This window comes from Vulpes vulpes, chromosome 15 (assembly GCF_048418805.1).
Source record: "Vulpes vulpes isolate BD-2025 chromosome 15, VulVul3, whole genome shotgun sequence".
NCBI classification, from domain to species: Eukaryota; Metazoa; Chordata; class Mammalia; order Carnivora; family Canidae; genus Vulpes; species Vulpes vulpes.
The window spans coordinates 55,125,812-55,143,358 of NC_132794.1; the positions used below are offsets into that span (position 1 = coordinate 55,125,812).

Genomic DNA, 17,547 nt, shown 5'->3' on the forward strand with positions numbered 1-17,547 from the left:
TTCACTAGATGTTTTTAACCTAAAAGAGTATCATCGGCTTTATGGCCCAACTTATTTATCAAACCTGACTCAAAATAGGTTTTGACATCTACAAAAGACAAACTCTATCACTAAAGTTTAAAAACAAAACAAAACTGCACATTGTTTATAACAGCAAAAGAAAACAGGCCAAATGCTTATAAAGGGAGAACTGGTTATATAAGGTACAGCACATCCATACAATCAATAGAGCTGTAAAAAGAAATGTGAGCTTTTTGCGTACTTACATGGAATAATTTTTAAGGCACATTAAAAAAACAAAGTGTAGAACAGTATGTATAATAGGCTATATCCTGGTTTAAAAACAAAGAGGAGATAAAAACATGTATTTGATTACGTATGGGAGGAATGGGAACTGGACAAACGGGGAATAAGAATGGAAAGGAAAGATTTTATATTTTGAACTATGTGCATGTATTACCTATTTTAAAAAGCTACATGCTTCAGGTTCTTTGAAGATAATTTGTTAAGAACTCTAAAAAACTGTGAGCTATGACAAAATCATTGTTTGGGCTCTCATGATCAAAGTAAGATTTTTGTTCATCATTTGTACCCTAGAATCTGCCCCCCCCCCTTCACCTCAGCAATAAAATACAGATTCACTGTGAAAAGTTTGCAAGAAATACACAAATTTTAGTTTTCCTGACACTTTTCAGATCTTCCATTTTTTTCCTGTATTTTCCCACTCAACCTAATTTTATTCCCATCCAATATTTATAGTGCACTGCACAGCATTGCTGATCACCCCTTCCTCTCCCAGGTGAGAGGGATTACAATGCCCTACCCACAGAGGAGGGCAAGCAATCTATCTCCCTCTCTGCAGTTGTTCACAGAAGGCTACACGGATCTCCGAGTCAATAAAAGTCCTTTCTAGGGCTTTGCTGTTAGCCCTAGCAAGGAACATCCTTTTGCCTTTGGGGTTATAATACTAGAAAGATGTTGCATTACATCTTGTGGTGCAATGTGAAGGCAATTATGCCAATACAGCAAGGAAAGCAGGCCAGGATGAGAGAGACAGAAAAAGACCGACCACCATCATCTGAACCATGAATCCAGCCATACTTCTACTTCCTGGTGATGTGTACCAATACATGCTCTTTTGACTTTAAGCTAGTTTGAAAATATTCCTGTCTCTTATGCCCAAGAGTCTTGGCCAATACAATTTACCAAAGTTTTTCATATCACTAAGTATTGTTTAGAGCATGGTCTGAAATGCCAAAATAATATTCCATCACATGGATACCCCGTAATTTATTTATTATCTTATTAGTATTAATAGTACTAGTATTCTCCTACTATGGATAGTTTGGAGTTGTTTCCAATTATTTATGATTAAACATATTAAGTTTCTTTTAGAAACCTCAGCTGTACAAATTTCTTCTTCATGAAGAGTATATGTAGAATTCCAAATGTGTGTGCAGCATAAAAAACACTGGCCCAGACCATCAACAATATACTTTGAAAATCTATACTTAAAGGTCCCCCACAGTTTGTGAAATTGTAAGTTTCAACAGTCCCAGAGAGTCCCAGAACTTCCAAGCTCCTTATATGCACAATGAATGACAAGTGACAGCCCTTCTACTAAATAAACAAATTCCTAAGGCTATTCTTTTGCAGTTGTTCTATATCACCACTTCTTTTTCAAAGAATATATATTCTATCTGTAGTAATTCAAAAGCACCTTTTAAAAATTCAACTATTATTTTTTAATTTGTTACACTATGTCTTAAGGTTCTTTATAACACAAGAAAGTAAAGTTCAAGCCATCATTTACTGATCTTATTAAAATGGTGACAAATAAGAGATTCTGTAAGATAAACTACAGCTACAACTCACCTCTCCCCCACCTCAAAAAAGTAGATAAAAAAGAAGCACTTAGAGCACTAAAAATGCAATATATTAAGGCCAAAAAACAAACAAACAAAACAAAAACCCACCCAAACCCCAATACTAGTAAACACTCATTCACTAGTAACAACTATGAGCTTGACTAGGAGAATATGAGGCTCACAGTTTGGTAATATATATCTTTTTATTTTATTTTTTCTTTTTCTTTTTTTAAAAATATGATATTTATTTATTCATTCGTGAGAGACACAGAAAGAGAGCAGCAGACATAGGCAGAGGGAGAAAAAGGCTTCCTGCAGGGAGCCCTATGGGGGATTCAATCCCAGAACCCCAGGATCTTGATCTGAGCTAAAAGCACTCAACCACTGTGCCACCCAGGCATCCCTTGGCAATATATTTAACCCAGTGGAATTATTCTACCTTTTTGACAATTTTTTTCCTTGAAATACACTTAAATTCAAATATACAATTCCCTACCTATCACAGGATCAATTAAAGAGTAATCTTTTTAAAGATTTTATTTATTTATTTATTTATTTATTTATTTATTTATTGAGAGAGAGAGAGAGAGAGAGAGAGAGAGAGAGAGAGAGAATGGCTGAGACACAGGCAGAGGGAGAAGCAGGCTCCATGCAGGGAACCTGACATGGGATTCCATCTCGGATCTCCAGGATCACACCCCACGTTGTAGGCGGTGCTAAACCGTTGTAGGCGGTGCTAAACCGCTGCACCACCGGGGCTGCCCTAAAGAGTAATTTTCGATATGAAATCAGTCTGTCTTAAGTCCTTTCTAAAAAGACTATTAGAAGTACCAAGCAACTTCAAGCTAGTGGCTGGACTGTGGAATTACAATACAGTTAACGTATCAATAGCCTTATTAATTTAATGAATGGCAGTATCGTTATTACTTAGATCATCAGACCAACAAATAAGACATTTACCAGTACCATCTCCTACTTCTCCATTCACTGCTACATAAATTCCCATGCTTACAAAATGCCTGCTTCTGGGGGCACCTGGGCAGCCGACTCTTCATTTTTGGCTCAGGTTGTGAGTTCAAGCCCCATGTGGGGCTCCATGCTAGGTATGGAGTCTACTTAAAAAAAAAAAAAAAAGCCCGTTCTTGCCTCTAATAAAGAAATAAAACAGGTCTCAAAAATAAGAGCTCAAGCAAATTAAATTTTTTTGTTTCTTTTCTTTTTCTTTCTTTCTTTTTTTTTTTTTTTTTAAAGATTTTTATTTCTTTATTCATGAGAGACACAGAGAGAGAGAGAGAGGCAGAGACACAGGCAGAGGGAGAAGCAGGCTCCATGCAGGGAGCTCGACGTGGGACTCGATCCCGGGTCTCCAGGATCACACCCCTGGCTGCAGGCGGCGCTAAACTGCTGCGCCACCGAGGCTGCCCATGTTTGATTCTTTTTTAAAGTAAGCTAGTTCTGTTTTCTTCTAGATCTTGGGCACAAACCATTAATTATTTTCCTATATAAAAACAGTATAGTTTTAGAAACAGGTTTTTACTTTTTCTGGTGGTATACTATCTACCTATTTCCACAAGATTGCAGAAGCACAAAAAGTGATTTAGAGCATTAAAATTTATCAACAGACAATCTATAAAAGACATGCTGAATATATCTGTGGTCAGAAATACCCATGGCTTTAATTAACATTTTAACTAAGATGAAATGATGGCAAATTTTCCAACAAACAATACTTTTTTTTTTTTTTTAAATAAAAAGGAAATTTCCTGGGGCCACTGGGTGGCTGCTTTCAGCTCAGGTCATAATATCAGGGTCCTGGCATAGAGTCCAAGCCCTCTGCCCCAGCATCATATCCCCTCCCCTCCTCAACCACAGTGGGCTCCCTCTCAGTGGGGAGTCTGCTTCTCCCACTTCCTCTGCTTGTACCTTCTCGCTAGTACTCTCTCTCTCTCTCAAATAAATAAAGTCTTAAAAAGAAGGAAAGGAAAAAATATTTCCCTAAAACAGCAAGTCAATTTTTTTGACTCTGTAAGCCCAAGAAACGATGTCCCAGGCAAATAACCATGAAAAAACTCCCAACTTCTTTTATCAACCTGTAAGCATGAAATGGCAACCTGCCCTATTAATCTTTTTTTTTTAAATTTCATTTTTAAGTAATCTCTATACCCAATGTGGGGCTTGAACTCACAACCAGAAGATCAAGAGTCCCGTGCTCTACAGTTTGAGCCAGCCAGGTGCCCCCTCCTTAATCCAATTTTTTTAAAAACATACAGTGGTTTAAGGAAATTAACAAACCAAACAATAAACTGCTAAATACATTTCACCATCAAAAGATTTTAACTCATAGTAAACAGAGCATAAAAGCTTTCACTACTTGGTATCTGACTGGGAATCCAGAGTGGTATCTCCACAGGACAGAGATGGGGGAGAACTAAAACCTATTTAACAGAGTATTGGGGGGGGGGGGGGTGTAGATATTTAATTATGTAATAGTGTAAAATCTTACTTTTTTTGGTTAAGAGAAAAAAGTCCAAACAACCATACATTCAACTTTATATTATAGGTGTAATGAAGGCTCCAAAAGGCTGGAAAAACCCAGCCAAAGTAAACTATGTTTAATTAAAATTCTTACAGAAATTGAGTACTTTATGCGAAAACAAAATTCTCCTTGCCATTTCTACCTTACATCCGCAAGGATGATCTTCAAGTTTATCAGCGCTAATAAGTCACGTACTCAATAAACTATTGCTTAGGAAAGATAAGCAAAAACGTTTAAAAGCAAACATAAAAAATACAGACATATTTAAAAGAAACCCTTCCACAGTCATAAAAATACCTGTAATATCTATAAACATGCAATCAATAAAAACCCACATGATATCACAAGTAACATTCTTCACGCACTGCCTGCAACTGGCTTGATCTGCACAAACTAAAACGTAAAGCAGAAACCGTTAACTATTAGCCAAATTAAAATTCTACATTCAACTTTTTTTTTCATCTACATTCAACTTTTAAAGAATTATTGAAACCTCGATTATGATTTTCTTCAGGTAAGAGCAAGCCTTTCCCGCTACCTTTCACAAATGTGCCTTCGTTTACAATAGATTAATTGTAAATGACTATACCAAGAAGTTTTACACGAATTCAGACGAAACTATTAATGTTTAAGAGTATCTGGCACTTGAAATATAAGACGAGCCCGATACCCTTAAGGATCCACTTCATAACTTGAGGGTAATGCAGCATCCCTGTAATATACAAGAAACATGCACAAAACGCCCCCAGAATAAAAAACAAAGTTGATGCTAATTCTTGGCCCGGACAATTATCCTTGGTTGGCACACAGTTATTGTTTCTCAAAAGCAATCTGAAATGGCAGTAAATTTTTTTTTAAAAAAATCTTGTAAATCTGTTTAAGTTAAGCCCTTTAAAATCTTTACAAATCACCATTCAGCTCCATAATAAATTCGTTCATTTTTATACTGTTGATATTTTTAACTCTGAATACTGGGAAATCTCTTAAAACAAAAAATCCACTGGGCCCATTCCTTTATCCCTCCCCCTACGTGTACCAAAACAAACAAGCAAAACCTCCTCCCCAGCTTTTCTCAAAACAAGTAGTCTTACTTTTTTTTTTTTTTTTTTTTTTCCTGAAACAGCTACCCTTGCTCTGAATGCTCTGCTGCACCTTTACCTTAAACCAAAACGGACCCTGGACAAGACTTATTATTAGGCTGTTTCCAGGGAACCCACAAGCGGCGTTTCGCGGTCGGGCCTAGGAGGAAGAAGGCCGTCCCCCCGCCCCAGTTCTCAGACCCTTCTCTCTGGATTTCGCACTCGCTCAGTTCCAGGGTGAAGGAGAGGGGCCCGGGAAGCGGGGCCCGAAAGGGCAGCCAGGGCCTAGACCGCTTCCCGATCCCGCAGGCGGCTGCGGCCCGGGGGAGGAGGAGAAGGCACCGAAAACCGGACGCCGGAGGCCAGGGGTGTCCCTGTGAAACGAGGAGGCGCTCGGAATCGGAGCGCGACGCTCGGGACCCCCCTCGCTGCCTCCTTTACCCTCCCCTCCCCCATGCTGGAGAAGCAGGGCCCGGGCCCGGTGCGGGAAGGGGGAGGAGGTAAACCCGTCCTGTCACTGCACCGGGAGAGACTGAAGAAGCACATGTTCTACGGGTGGAGGCCGCGGCCGCCCCTGCCCCAGCCCCTAAAGCCAGACACCACCCTTAACCCCAGAGTTCCGTCCCCACCGCCTCACCAGGTCGTAGTCCTCCTCATCATCGCACATGAAATCATCCTCCATGTCAGACATCTTGGCCGGGAGGGGGGGAGAGGGAGGAGAAATTGGAGACAACCTCCTCCCACAATCCTCCACGGCTCGGAGGCGTCACTCCCAGCGGCTCCTCGCCTTCCCGTCGCTCGCTGAGCGCCTGAGTGTTCCCGCCCGGAACAAACGCGCTGCGCGTCGAGAGGATTCGCTACGACGCCAAAAGGGAGTGCACTGCCCCGTCTTCCTGCGAGACGGTTGGTGCCTTGGCAACGAAGCCTAGCAACGGGGGAATCGTCTAGTGCTGAGGATCTCTGCTGAAGGGCCTTGGAAACCTTGCGCTCTCACTGAGCAGTTTCCAGCCTCCTGGGCAAGGGAACAGTCTCTTCCCTTGCCTGGGACTCTGGAACCATCTCATTCTGGTGAAAATAAGAGGCACCGTAGAATCAGAAGCCTTTCGCGGAGAAAAGGCTGACATGCCCGTCCTATTTGACAGGTAGTAGTATTTCTGCCTTGATTATCTATGTGCATTTCGCCCACACATTGGGGTGGGTGTTCCTGTGGTGTTTGGAGACCTTCTCAGCAGCACGGTTTACACATAATGTTTGTTATATTTGTAGTCGGCGAAACGGTGCTGTAGCTGTCCCAAACCAGCTAAGCATCAATTAATGGAGGCGCCTAAAATCTCATTCAGTTTTTCAGCGATTTATAAACTGACCTTTACTGCCCTTAACCAAAATTAATGATAACAGGTAACGATTTTTTTTTTAAATATGCATTGTTGCACAAAATCATTAGCAGAATTCAAAATGAATGGAATACGCGGGGCAACTGCGTTTTAAACGGCATTTCCCATATAAACTTCCCGTTCTGTCCACTTGAATCAACAAATTTTATATAGTTAGAGCACAGATAAAATCTCGGATTATTTTTGCACCTATTTATGTAACGGCATAGGACAGTGTATGCAATATGTTCTCGGCAGTGATTACTTTAGTGGTTGCATAATAATGCCTCCATTGAATAATGCCTCCAATGCACCATGATTTACATAAGCATGCCATTATTGTTATACAGTTAGAATATTGCCAAAGCAGTATGATGTTAAACAATTTTGCAGCGAAAATCCTTGCCACTTTATTTTTTCCTTAGGAAAAAGTCCAAGGGGAGGAATTACAGGTTTGATTTTTTAGTAATCAATTGAATTGCCATCTTTTTGGTTATAGTTCTTCAAAGTTATATTTGAAGACTGCCTACCTATAAACAAAGTTTTTCCCTAATAGTCCTTTCCTGCCAACTTTTTATTACGAGAATTTCCAACATACAGAAAAATTGAAATAGTCCAGTGAATGTGTGTATACCCACAATCAACTTTGTGTTTGCCTGTGTATTCAATTCCCTGAATCAATTGAAAGTAGAATGCAGATATTGTGATGCATCACTCTTAGATGCAGCTATGTGTACTTTCTAAAAACAAGGACATTATCTTATGTTTTCAGATCATTATTGCATCAGGAAATTAATAATACCCTGATATATAACATCAACTTCATATTCAAAATTCCCCTATAAGATGGGGCGCCTGGTCATGACCCCAGGGTCCTGAGGTCAAGCACGTAATTGGGCTCCCTGCTCAGAGGGGAACCTGCTTCTCCCTCTCCCAGCTCTCCCTGCTTGTGCTTCCTCTCTCTCTTTGTGTCAAATAAATAAATAAAGTCTTTTAGAAATTCCCCTATAAGGATTTTAGAACCAGAAGAGCCTTTATGATACTATCTTAGGGTCCAAGGCTTTCCAAGCATAGCAGTTCATTAGATTATAAACTTCCCACATCCCACATCAGAGATTCTGATTCAGTAGGTCTCGGGTAAAGCTCAGGAATATATACTTATAAACCTCAAGATCTCCCTATAACTGGGGTGACTACACATCCCGGTTTGCCTGGAACAGCCCTGATTTAGTGCTGTTGTCCCAGAATAATAATTATCAGTATCCATTACTCTCAGAAGTTTGGACAGTAAATCACATGGTTACTTCACCTGAAATCCGTAATTCTTCAAAAGACAAAATAGTATTCCAAGATGGTTAAGAGGTTTATTTGCTCAGAGTAATTGGAACCACATAGTTTTGCATTTTAGGCAGTATAGCAATTATCTAGTAACCATGTGCATAGTAATCACATGAATAAAACTACATGTTGATTTTCACCAAATTTATTGATACAATTTTCTTTTTAATATAATTCTTTATTCCTACAAGGAGAAAAGAATTATTCAAGTAAACTAGTGACTAGGTGCCCTAGAAAAACAGCTAAATGTTGGGCATAATATTTTTAATAATTTCCAAATCTAATCAACCCAGTCTGGAAATTTGCTAAGACAGACTAAAAGGTCTTCACAGTGTTTAGCACACTGCTTGAGTACACAAGTGGTAATAAATGTTTGTTGAATGAATAAACATGTTAATTTTTCTGTGCAGAGAATGCCCTTATAGCTAACTCTATGCTTCAGAATCTTTTCTGTCCTTAAAAATCCATTTTAATGTCACCTTACTCACACGACCTATCTTGAATACTTTGTGCAATTATGATATTCTCTTTTTCTTGACATAGATTTTATTCAATGGTAAATAACAATGCATTTTTTTATTTTAACAGGAAGCATTGATGTGATGTGGTGCCCTTGTAGAAAGTGGATCCTATGTTTTAAAAGTATATATAAAAAACTTTATTGAGGTATAATTTATCAGCTTTATTGAAGTATGCTTAAAGCGTACAATTTGATGAATTTTGACATATGTATACACTTGTAAAACCATTACCACAACCAAGGTAATGAGCATATTTATCACTGCAGAAGCTTCCTCGTTACCTCTTGGTGATCCTTCTTTTTCAAACCTCTTCACTTTTCCTAGGCAATCACCAATCTACTTTTTGTCATATAGATTATTTTTCGTTTTCTGGAAGTTTATATAAATGAATTCTCTTTTGCCTGACTTCTTTTGGTCAATATAATTACTTTGAGATTCATCCATGTTGTTTCAATTTTAGTTCAACTGATGGTTTCTTTTTATTGCTAAATGTTCTATTGTGTGGATATCTCATAAGATATGTATTCACTTGTTGATGGATATTTGAGTTTTTTCAGTATTTGGCTACTACAAATAGAGCAGTTAGGAACGTATCTGTACAAGTTTTTGTGTGGACGTATGTTTAATTTCTCTTGAGTAATGTGGTGGACAGAGGTGGTCTTCTTATTAACTATGCTCTTGGATAATCCTTTCCCCCTTGAATGTGGGTGGGATCCCTGACTTGTTTCTTTTTTGTTTGTTCTATTCAGTTTTAGTGGGGTGTAATTGACAAATAAATGTGACTTGCTTTTAGCCAATAGGAAAGACACAGTAAAGGTGATAAATGTGATTATGTGAACATAATTATATTGTATAAGATTGTAAACTCATTTTACTGGGAGTGAATCTATCTCCCTTGCTGCTTCAGGAAAGCAAGTGGCCATGTTATGAAGGATTATGTGGCAATGAGCTGAGGGTCACATCTGGCCATTAGCCAGCAAGAAACTGTGGCCTTCATTCTGACAATCCATAAGGAACTGAATACTGCTAACAGGTGATCTTAGGAATGAATCCTTCCCCAGTTGAACTTCAGATAAGACTTTGTGAGACCCCAAAATAGAGACTCAGCTAAGCCATACCCTGACTCCTGAACCACAGAAAGTGTGAGGTAGTCAATATGCATTGTTTTATATTGCTATGTTTGTGGTAATTGTTATGTAGTAATAGAATGAATCTGGATAAATACTTACCAAAGGAATGGTTTTAATATTTTCATCTCGAAGTTTTTCTATAGTTTAACTCTTACGTTTAAGAGTTTAATTTCAAGTTGAATTTTTGTATATTGTATGAGATAAATGTAGAGGTTTATTTTTTTCTGCGTGTGGGTATCAAATTGTTCTAACTTTATCTGTTGAAAAGATCCCTTCTGTGTTGAATTGTCTTGGCACCTTTGTCAAAAATAATGGACATTTAATTCCTAACATAATCTGACCCTTTAAAAGTATGTTTTTGATAGCTTTGCTACTCTGTATTATGATTATTTTATATTCTTTATTAAGCTGAGAGTTCCTGAGGACACAGCTATCTTATTTACCTTTGAATCCCTTGAAACTAAGCATGTGCTTTGCCTATAGAAAATGTTCAATAAAATGCTTAATAAAAATGTGATGTGTTTAAACTCTAGCATTCATGATCCCTCACTTCTCTGGGTTGAGACATATGGTTACTCCAAAAAGGCTCCTGATTTGACATCGCTTCAGATTGATCATCTTAATTTTTTTTTTTTACTACATTTATTTAGAGAGGCTGAATACCATATGTTAGAAAGCAAAAGAGGAGGATTCCTTTTGTATTAGTTAAGATCTGGACAGGAAACTCATGGTATACTCAGGGGGAATAAATAAAAATTTAATGACAAGACTGAGGTGCCTGGCTGGCTCAGTGGGTAGAGCATGAGATTCTTAATCTCAGGGTTGTGGGTTCAAGCCACACATTAGGTATAGAGCTTACTTAAAAATATATCAACTGGATTTTTTTTTCAACTGGATTTAATGAAACTTCAGATGGACTTCCAACAGCAGCTGTGGTTATAGAGAAACACAGCTACTGACCTAACTGTGTAGCAAAAGTGGAGGGGATGGTGATAAATACCTCAACTTTGGCTATAGCCTAAATTATATACTTCACTCAGGGAAGGAATTTTCTCTTTCAAAGGCAAGTTGATGACTATGTATTGTTGGATCATATTCCTTGATCTTACCAAACAACCTAAGTGGCTAGTGAATATGTTATTTCCCCCTACATTTAATACCCACTCCTTCCTGAGAGGAGTTCTGATAAATACAGTTTGCATGATCTCATTACATTCCCACCTTACAGACTAATGACCTTTCCTAGTTAGTGTTCCTTTTAAGCTGCCTCAATCTTTTCTGATTAAATAAAATGATGTATGTAAACACATAGTGCTTACAAAGTGCTTAATAAGTGTATCATCTTTAACTCAACCAACTTCTCATATTGATCCTTCAGAATGCTCTATACTGCAGTTACATCTTTTATCTCTAAAACTGCCAACTGCCGTAGGAGGAATGTGCAAAAAAAAAAAAAAAAAAAAAAAGAGAGATGATTGGGCATGCTAGGAGTTTTCATTTCTTTTTTTCTTTTTTAAAGATTTATTTATTTATTTATTCATGAGAGACAGAGAGAGATAGAGGCAGAGACACAGGCAGAGGGAGAAGCAGGCTCCATGCAGGGAGCCCGATATGGGATTCAATTCTGGGAACCCAGGACATGCCTTGGGCCAAAGGCAGGCAGTCAATCACTGAGTCACCCAGGGGTCCCTGGAGTTTTCATTTCTTACACTGACATTGATCTTGTAAAAAAGCAATGTTGCACACTTTTAGCAATATTATTGTTGTTTGCCATTTTGGTATCTCTAATGTCCATTTGTTTTTATTCCCACCCCAAATGGTGACCATACATCCCTAGGTCTATGAAATGAACTACCTACTTTTCAGAACGATGTATGGGTGTGGAGGCAAAGCACGGAGCAGACAAAATTATACTGTCATTACAAATTTGTCTTTATTCGTTTCCTTTACTGAAATCTAGAAGTTCTTTATGTTCTGCATTAATCCTCCCATGATTCCTCTGAACTAAAGCAGCACTGACGGTGCTCAATTGACAACTCCAGTTTTACTAGCAATCAACAGTGTGACCTTCGGAAGTCACTTCACCTTTCATTTGTTCATTCAGTTCCTCTTACCTATTAAGAGCCTATCTGCCAGGTGCTGCCTAAATACACAGTTCCTACCCTCAACTTGCTAACTTTGCAGCGGTAGTGATGGTGGAGGTGGTGAGGCGACCATAGAAAGGAAAAGAAATATGCAGAACTTATGAGAACCGTGAAGGAAATAAATATACTAGAATGATAGGATGGAAATGGTGTGCCTTTTGAGTAGGCTATCTAGGATTTCTCTAGGTAGCTGTAAAATGAAAGGGTTGAACTGGATGCAGAGTTCTTGGCTGGTTGAAAGACACGTATTTTCTTCTTTGCGCTATTCATTGTGTTCTAGGAAGGCCCCCCAATGCCTCCATTCTGGAAATAAGCAAATACATTTAGATCAAATGCTGCATCAATTTTATGCTGCCTGGTTATTAAATAATCCACGCAAAAGACGTAACTAAACAATTCAGCGTAATTTGGGGGTGTAGCTGCTGGTCACGAAAGAAAAAAAAGGCACCCTAACTTTAAAAAAAGGAAAGGAAAAAGCCACCTGAGGCGCCAGGTTATAATTGTGTCCTCAGACCTACCGCCCCAGGGCACAGAACATAACCTCTGAGCGCGTCGGCGGGCGCTGGCGCAGGGGCCCGGCGGGTCCGGCCCCGGGTCCCCGAGCTCCGAGCGGCAGGAGGAGGAGCCGTGGGCGGGGCCGGCGGGAAGCGGCCGAGCCCCGCCCCCCTCCCCCCCCCCCCCCCCCGGCCGAGCGCCAGGATTTCCGCGGGCCGAGGGCCGAGGCCGAGCCGCCCGGAAGCCGAGGCTCCCCGCAGACGTCTCGTGGTTACCTGGGAGCTCTGCCTCGCCCTGGTCACTGCGGAGGGAAGGAGGGAAGGAGGATCTAGCGCGCTATGGCTGCGGAGGGCCCTGCCACGCGTCGAGTCCAAGTGGCGGAACATCCCAGGTGGGGGAGAGGAGACGCCGCGCTTGGGGACCGGCGGGGTAGGCCAGGTGGAGAGCGGCGCCCCCGGCTCCTCGGGCGCGGGCGCGGGCTTTGCGCCCCGGCGTGGACCGAAGGCCGGGGAGCCTCGAAGGCGGCGCGCCCGGGCGCGCAAGAAAGGCCACGCCGCAGACCCTCTACACCTCGATCCCTGTCGGCGGTTGGGTGTTTCCTTCGTTCGTGCAGAGAGATCCTTCTTTCCCCCTGCTTGCGGGGGGCGCTACCCTGGTACTCTTTCTGCCGGGCCTTGGCAGAAGTGCCCAAGCTGGCTTTGAACCCTTCTGTCTCTGTCTTGCCTGCCAGTTGGGACTGCTTTTTAAAGTCCCCTTTCTAAAATAGTCATCGAAAACAAACACCAAACCCCCACAAAACCCCCTTGGTCTCTACATCCTTCTAAGCAAATCACAGAATCTGTGCACTGTCACTTAGGGAATGAACGGGCTGCCAGTGCCTAGCCACAGAGGACTGTAGCTTAGGGATACCTAGTGGAGGATCTTTTCGCTTCAGGGCATCTTGCGGATACTTTGTAGACCTACCTGGTTCTGGCCTAGGAGGGCCATCTCCTAGAATGAAGTCTCTAGCCTGCTACTTTTTAGCCTCGCAGCTTTTCTAAGGTTGACTTGTCCCCCCCCTTTGCTGTTTGTGATTTTTACTTTTTTCCCCTGTTAATTTTTTTTTTTTCCTTTCGGGTTAAGCCCTCCAACTCTCCCTACTTCCTGGTTTTTCATGGTCATGTGACAGTTGATGGTATTATAACTTACTAAAACCTGCAAATACCTTTTCACCTCTAAGAAAGCAGACAATGGGGATCCCTGGGTGGCGCAGCGGTTTGGCGCCTGCCTTTGGCCCAGGGCGCGATCCTGGAGACCCGGGATCGAATCCCACGTCGGGCTCCCGGTGCATGGAGCCTGCTTCTCCCTCTGCCTGTGTCTCTGCCTCTCTCTCTCTCTCTCTGTGACTATCATAAATAAATAAATAAAAATTAAAAAAAAAAAAAAAAAAGAAAGCAGACAATGGGTCTTTAGTTACCCAGAAGAAACAGTTTTTGGCATGGAGACCCGCAGGGCTTTAGACTACTTGTGTATGTCTTTGGATATTCCCTGGAGGTCCTTGGGAGGTACTAATTGGGCTTACACACTTGAATAAATTAGGACACATTCTGAAAGATATGCTTCAAATAAGATTCATGAGGAATTCCCTATATGAAAATAATCTGGACCCTTGTAGTTTAGTTTTTTTTTTACATACAACGTATCTGTGTATTAATTTCTTCTGTGTTCCCATTCGTTAGGATTTAATCATAGTACTTACTATTTCTATAATTACCTGTGGGGGAAGGGAAATGGTGGTAATATGTACGAAAAGTGAAGAGTTGTTTACTAGGTTTCCTTAAAGCTGTTTCTTGCCTTTATGACTTTCACAGTATTCATTCACGCAACAGATATTTATTGTTAATATTTATTCTGTGCTAGCTGCAGAAGAGATCAGAATAGTGGTCAGATACTTGCGTTGTGCCACTTTCTTGTTTTTAACTTCTGCATGAAATACAGTGACAAGTTTCAAGCAATGTTTCAGCCACTTATTCATTTTAACAGGGATGAGTTCAGTTAAATCTAGATAGTGTATCTCTAAGCCCACCTAACTGGTCATATGTTGAAATATGCTGAAGGGGAAAAAAATGCACAAGGGCCCCATGGTCAGACTACCTTCTTTGGAATTCCTACTAGTTCTTTAGAATGCCTCTTCAACTTCACATGATCATCCGAGTAAAGGCACTAGTCCATCACATTAAACATTTCAGTAAACTTAATTTCTTTTTTATTCTTTTTATATAAATGTCAAATAGAAATAGAAACTCTAATTTTATTTTTCTGCATTTCAATCTTGCATGCACCCTGTACTGTAAGACTTCTTCAGATTCCACTCTTTTAGCTTTCTTTGCATTCTTAGGAGTGGTGTATGTCTTCTCTTTTTCTTCTCTTTGGAATGAACTTTTAAAATTGGATTGTTATTATTTTTTTTTATAACAGCTTTATTGATACATAATTCACATACCATACAGTTCACTTGTTTAAAGTTTACGATTAAATGGTTTTTAGTATATTCACAGGATTGTACAGCCATTGCTATAATTGAAGCTAGAACATTTTCATCATCCTCCAAAGAACTCTGTATCCCCTAAACTATCACCAGGCCCCCCATCCCACCCTCTCCTACCCTGCCCTAAGCAACCACTAATGTACTTTCTGTCTCTATAGATTTGCTTATTCTGGACATTTCAAATAAAGGGTATCATATAATATGTGGTTTTTGTGACTGGCTTCTTAATGTAATGTTATTAAGGTTCATTTATGTTGTAATATGTTATCAGTATGTCAATCCTTTTTATGCTTGAATAATGTTCTCTAGTGTGATATATCGCATTTTGTTTATCTGTTATTGATTGATGGGCATTTGGGTTGTTTCCATCTTTTGGCTCTATGAATAATGATGCTACACGAATGCATTCTTAATATGGAAGATTTGGATTCTTTAAAAAATATTCATTAAAGCTTGAAAATCCCACAGTTCCTTTCCTCACTATAGTCTCTGATTGCTATCCTATGCTGCCAATTCTTACTCCGTCTTAGAAGTTATCTATTTGGTTTACATTCTTGCAATATCATTTTATCTTTATAGTATCACTGTATCTTTATATCATTATTACCATTTTTTATAAAAATGGTATTATATTCATACATGTGGAATTTATTTTTCTTTTATTTTTTTCACCTAACAATATTTCCCATAGATCCTGGCATATCATTCCATAAAGATTTATATCATTGTTTTTCTTTTTCTTTTTTTTTCTTTAAGATTCTTTATTAGTTTATTCATGAGAGACAGAGAGAGAGAGGCAGAGACACAGGCAGACGGAGAAATAGGCTCCACACTGGGAGCCCGACATGGGACTCAATCCTGGGTCTCCAGGATCACGCCCTGGGCTGAAGGCGGCGCAAAACTGCTGAGCCACCCGGGCTGCCCTGTATCATTGTTTTTTAGGGCTGAGAGTATTTCATAGTATGAATACCATTATTTATTTAACCACTAAACTACCGTGTACATTTAAGTTTCCAGTTTTTCACTCATATAAACAATGCTCCAGTAACCATCTTTGTATATGTATCTTTGAGTATTTTTGATGATATTTCTTTAAGCTTATTCATGGAAATGGAATCAAAGGTAATAAATATTTGAAATTTTGATAATTACTGCCAAATAGCCCTGCAAAAAAAAAAGATGCTATTTGATTATCTATTTCTTGAGTTTTTAGGAAATCTTTATGTATGTATGCATTTTTTGCTATGAACAGATGTAGTTTTGGATATAAACCATTTGTTGTTTTGCATATATTATATATTGTTCCCAATCTAGCACTTTCCCTTTAACTTGATGATATCCTTTGTTGTGTAGACATTTTATACTTTATGCATTATAGTACCCTTGTATATGATATCACCCTTTCCTTATTCTGATTTCAGTGGGGAAGCTTCTAATATTTTGTCATCAAATAAGATGTTTACTATTTCTGATAAATAGCCTTTATTAAATTTAGGACATTTCTTTCTTTTCTAGGATGTCCATGGCTTTTTTTTTTTGACTTTTAAATTTTATTTTAAAAAATTAGTCCTAGTTATTGAATATTTTTTTGTGGCATATTTTGAGAGGACCATGGAATTATTTAGAGTTTTCGCCTTTTATTCTGTTGTAATAGTGCATTTAATTAATAGATTTCCTCCTACTCTCTTTCGATTCTCAGAATAAACTCTGTTTGGTCACAAATATTAAATGATGTGTGTTGGATTAAAATTACCAACATTTTACTTAGGTTTTCTCTGTTTTCACAAGTGATAGTAGCCTATATTTTGCTTTTGGGGGCTATTGTTTTAGCACCCGGGTTTTTCTGGCCTCTCAAAAGGAGATGGAAAGTGATATAGGAAAGATGTTAGGATTGGAAGCTGATGGCCAAGAAAATTCTTGAGATGTCTTTGGTGCAAAAAGATGGTTTTGTTAAAGCACAGGGACAAGACCTGTGGGCAGAAAGAGCTGCACTGGGATTGTGATGGGTGGCAATTATATACCTTCAAGCTGAGAGGGGGTTAGGGATAATATAAGCCTCGAAGAAATTTTGGAAGCAAGGTTTCCAGGATCTTGAGGGGGCTAGCTATTGTTAGGTCATTTATTCTGTCCAATAAAACCTTAGTCATGAGATCCTTCAGATGTATATTGGTGGGTCATAAGCTTGGGGGATGATTGCTAACAAATATCTTGGGGGGAGGTTTATAGGTAAAGGAAATTTCCAAGGAAATCTTGTATGTGAAATAGACGTACAGGATTTGGCGGGGGCGGCGGGAGGTGGTGGTGGTCGGGCTAAGATTGCCTCTTGCCCTTAGCACAGTGTCAGCATGTAGGCAGCTGAGTTCCTAGAAGAATGTCACTTTGCCTGTTTCAAAGACTTGCTGATGGACTGTAAGGAGTAAGGAAATTTAATTTTTCTTTTGCCTTTATTTCCCACTTCAGAAAGGCTTTCCCTAGTTTGTACTGTTAGAACCATTTATAAAAACAAAGGATCATCTTTCTTTTAAGGTCTGGTAGA

General features: G+C 39.5%; 2 protein-coding genes and 1 non-coding gene across 8 annotated transcripts in view; 2 read left to right on the forward strand and 1 right to left on the reverse strand.

Annotated features, from left to right (window-relative positions):
* Positions 1–6,329, reverse strand: part of COPS2 (COP9 signalosome subunit 2) — a 33,075-nt gene extending 26,746 nt beyond the window's left edge. Inside the window, exon 1 of one of the 2 annotated variants that reach the window (XM_072738495.1) lies at positions 6,121–6,329. In XM_072738495.1, the coding sequence (XP_072594596.1) occupies positions 6,121–6,174 (54 nt within the window). In that variant the 5' untranslated portion in view covers positions 6,175–6,329. The remainder of the gene's footprint in view (positions 1–6,120) is intronic. The other variant, XM_072738496.1, reaches the window with a different exon arrangement.
* GALK2 (galactokinase 2) overlaps positions 6,297–17,547 on the forward strand; it is a 126,663-nt gene continuing 115,412 nt past the window's right edge. For 3 of the 5 annotated variants that reach the window (XR_003235014.2, XR_011997379.1, XM_025998682.2), the window contains exon 1: positions 12,669–12,875. Coding sequence is in view for 3 of the 5 variants with exons in the window: in XM_025998682.2 (XP_025854467.1) it covers positions 12,823–12,875 (53 nt within the window). In the remaining 2 variants the exon portion in view is untranslated. Of the gene's footprint in view, positions 6,626–12,666; positions 12,876–17,547 lie in introns of those variants that run through there. The other 2 variants (XM_025998681.2, XM_025998680.2) reach the window with 2 other exon arrangements.
* On the forward strand, positions 10,622–10,694 carry TRNAK-CUU (transfer RNA lysine (anticodon CUU)). The gene has a single exon. It is a non-coding gene; the product is annotated as a tRNA-Lys (tRNA).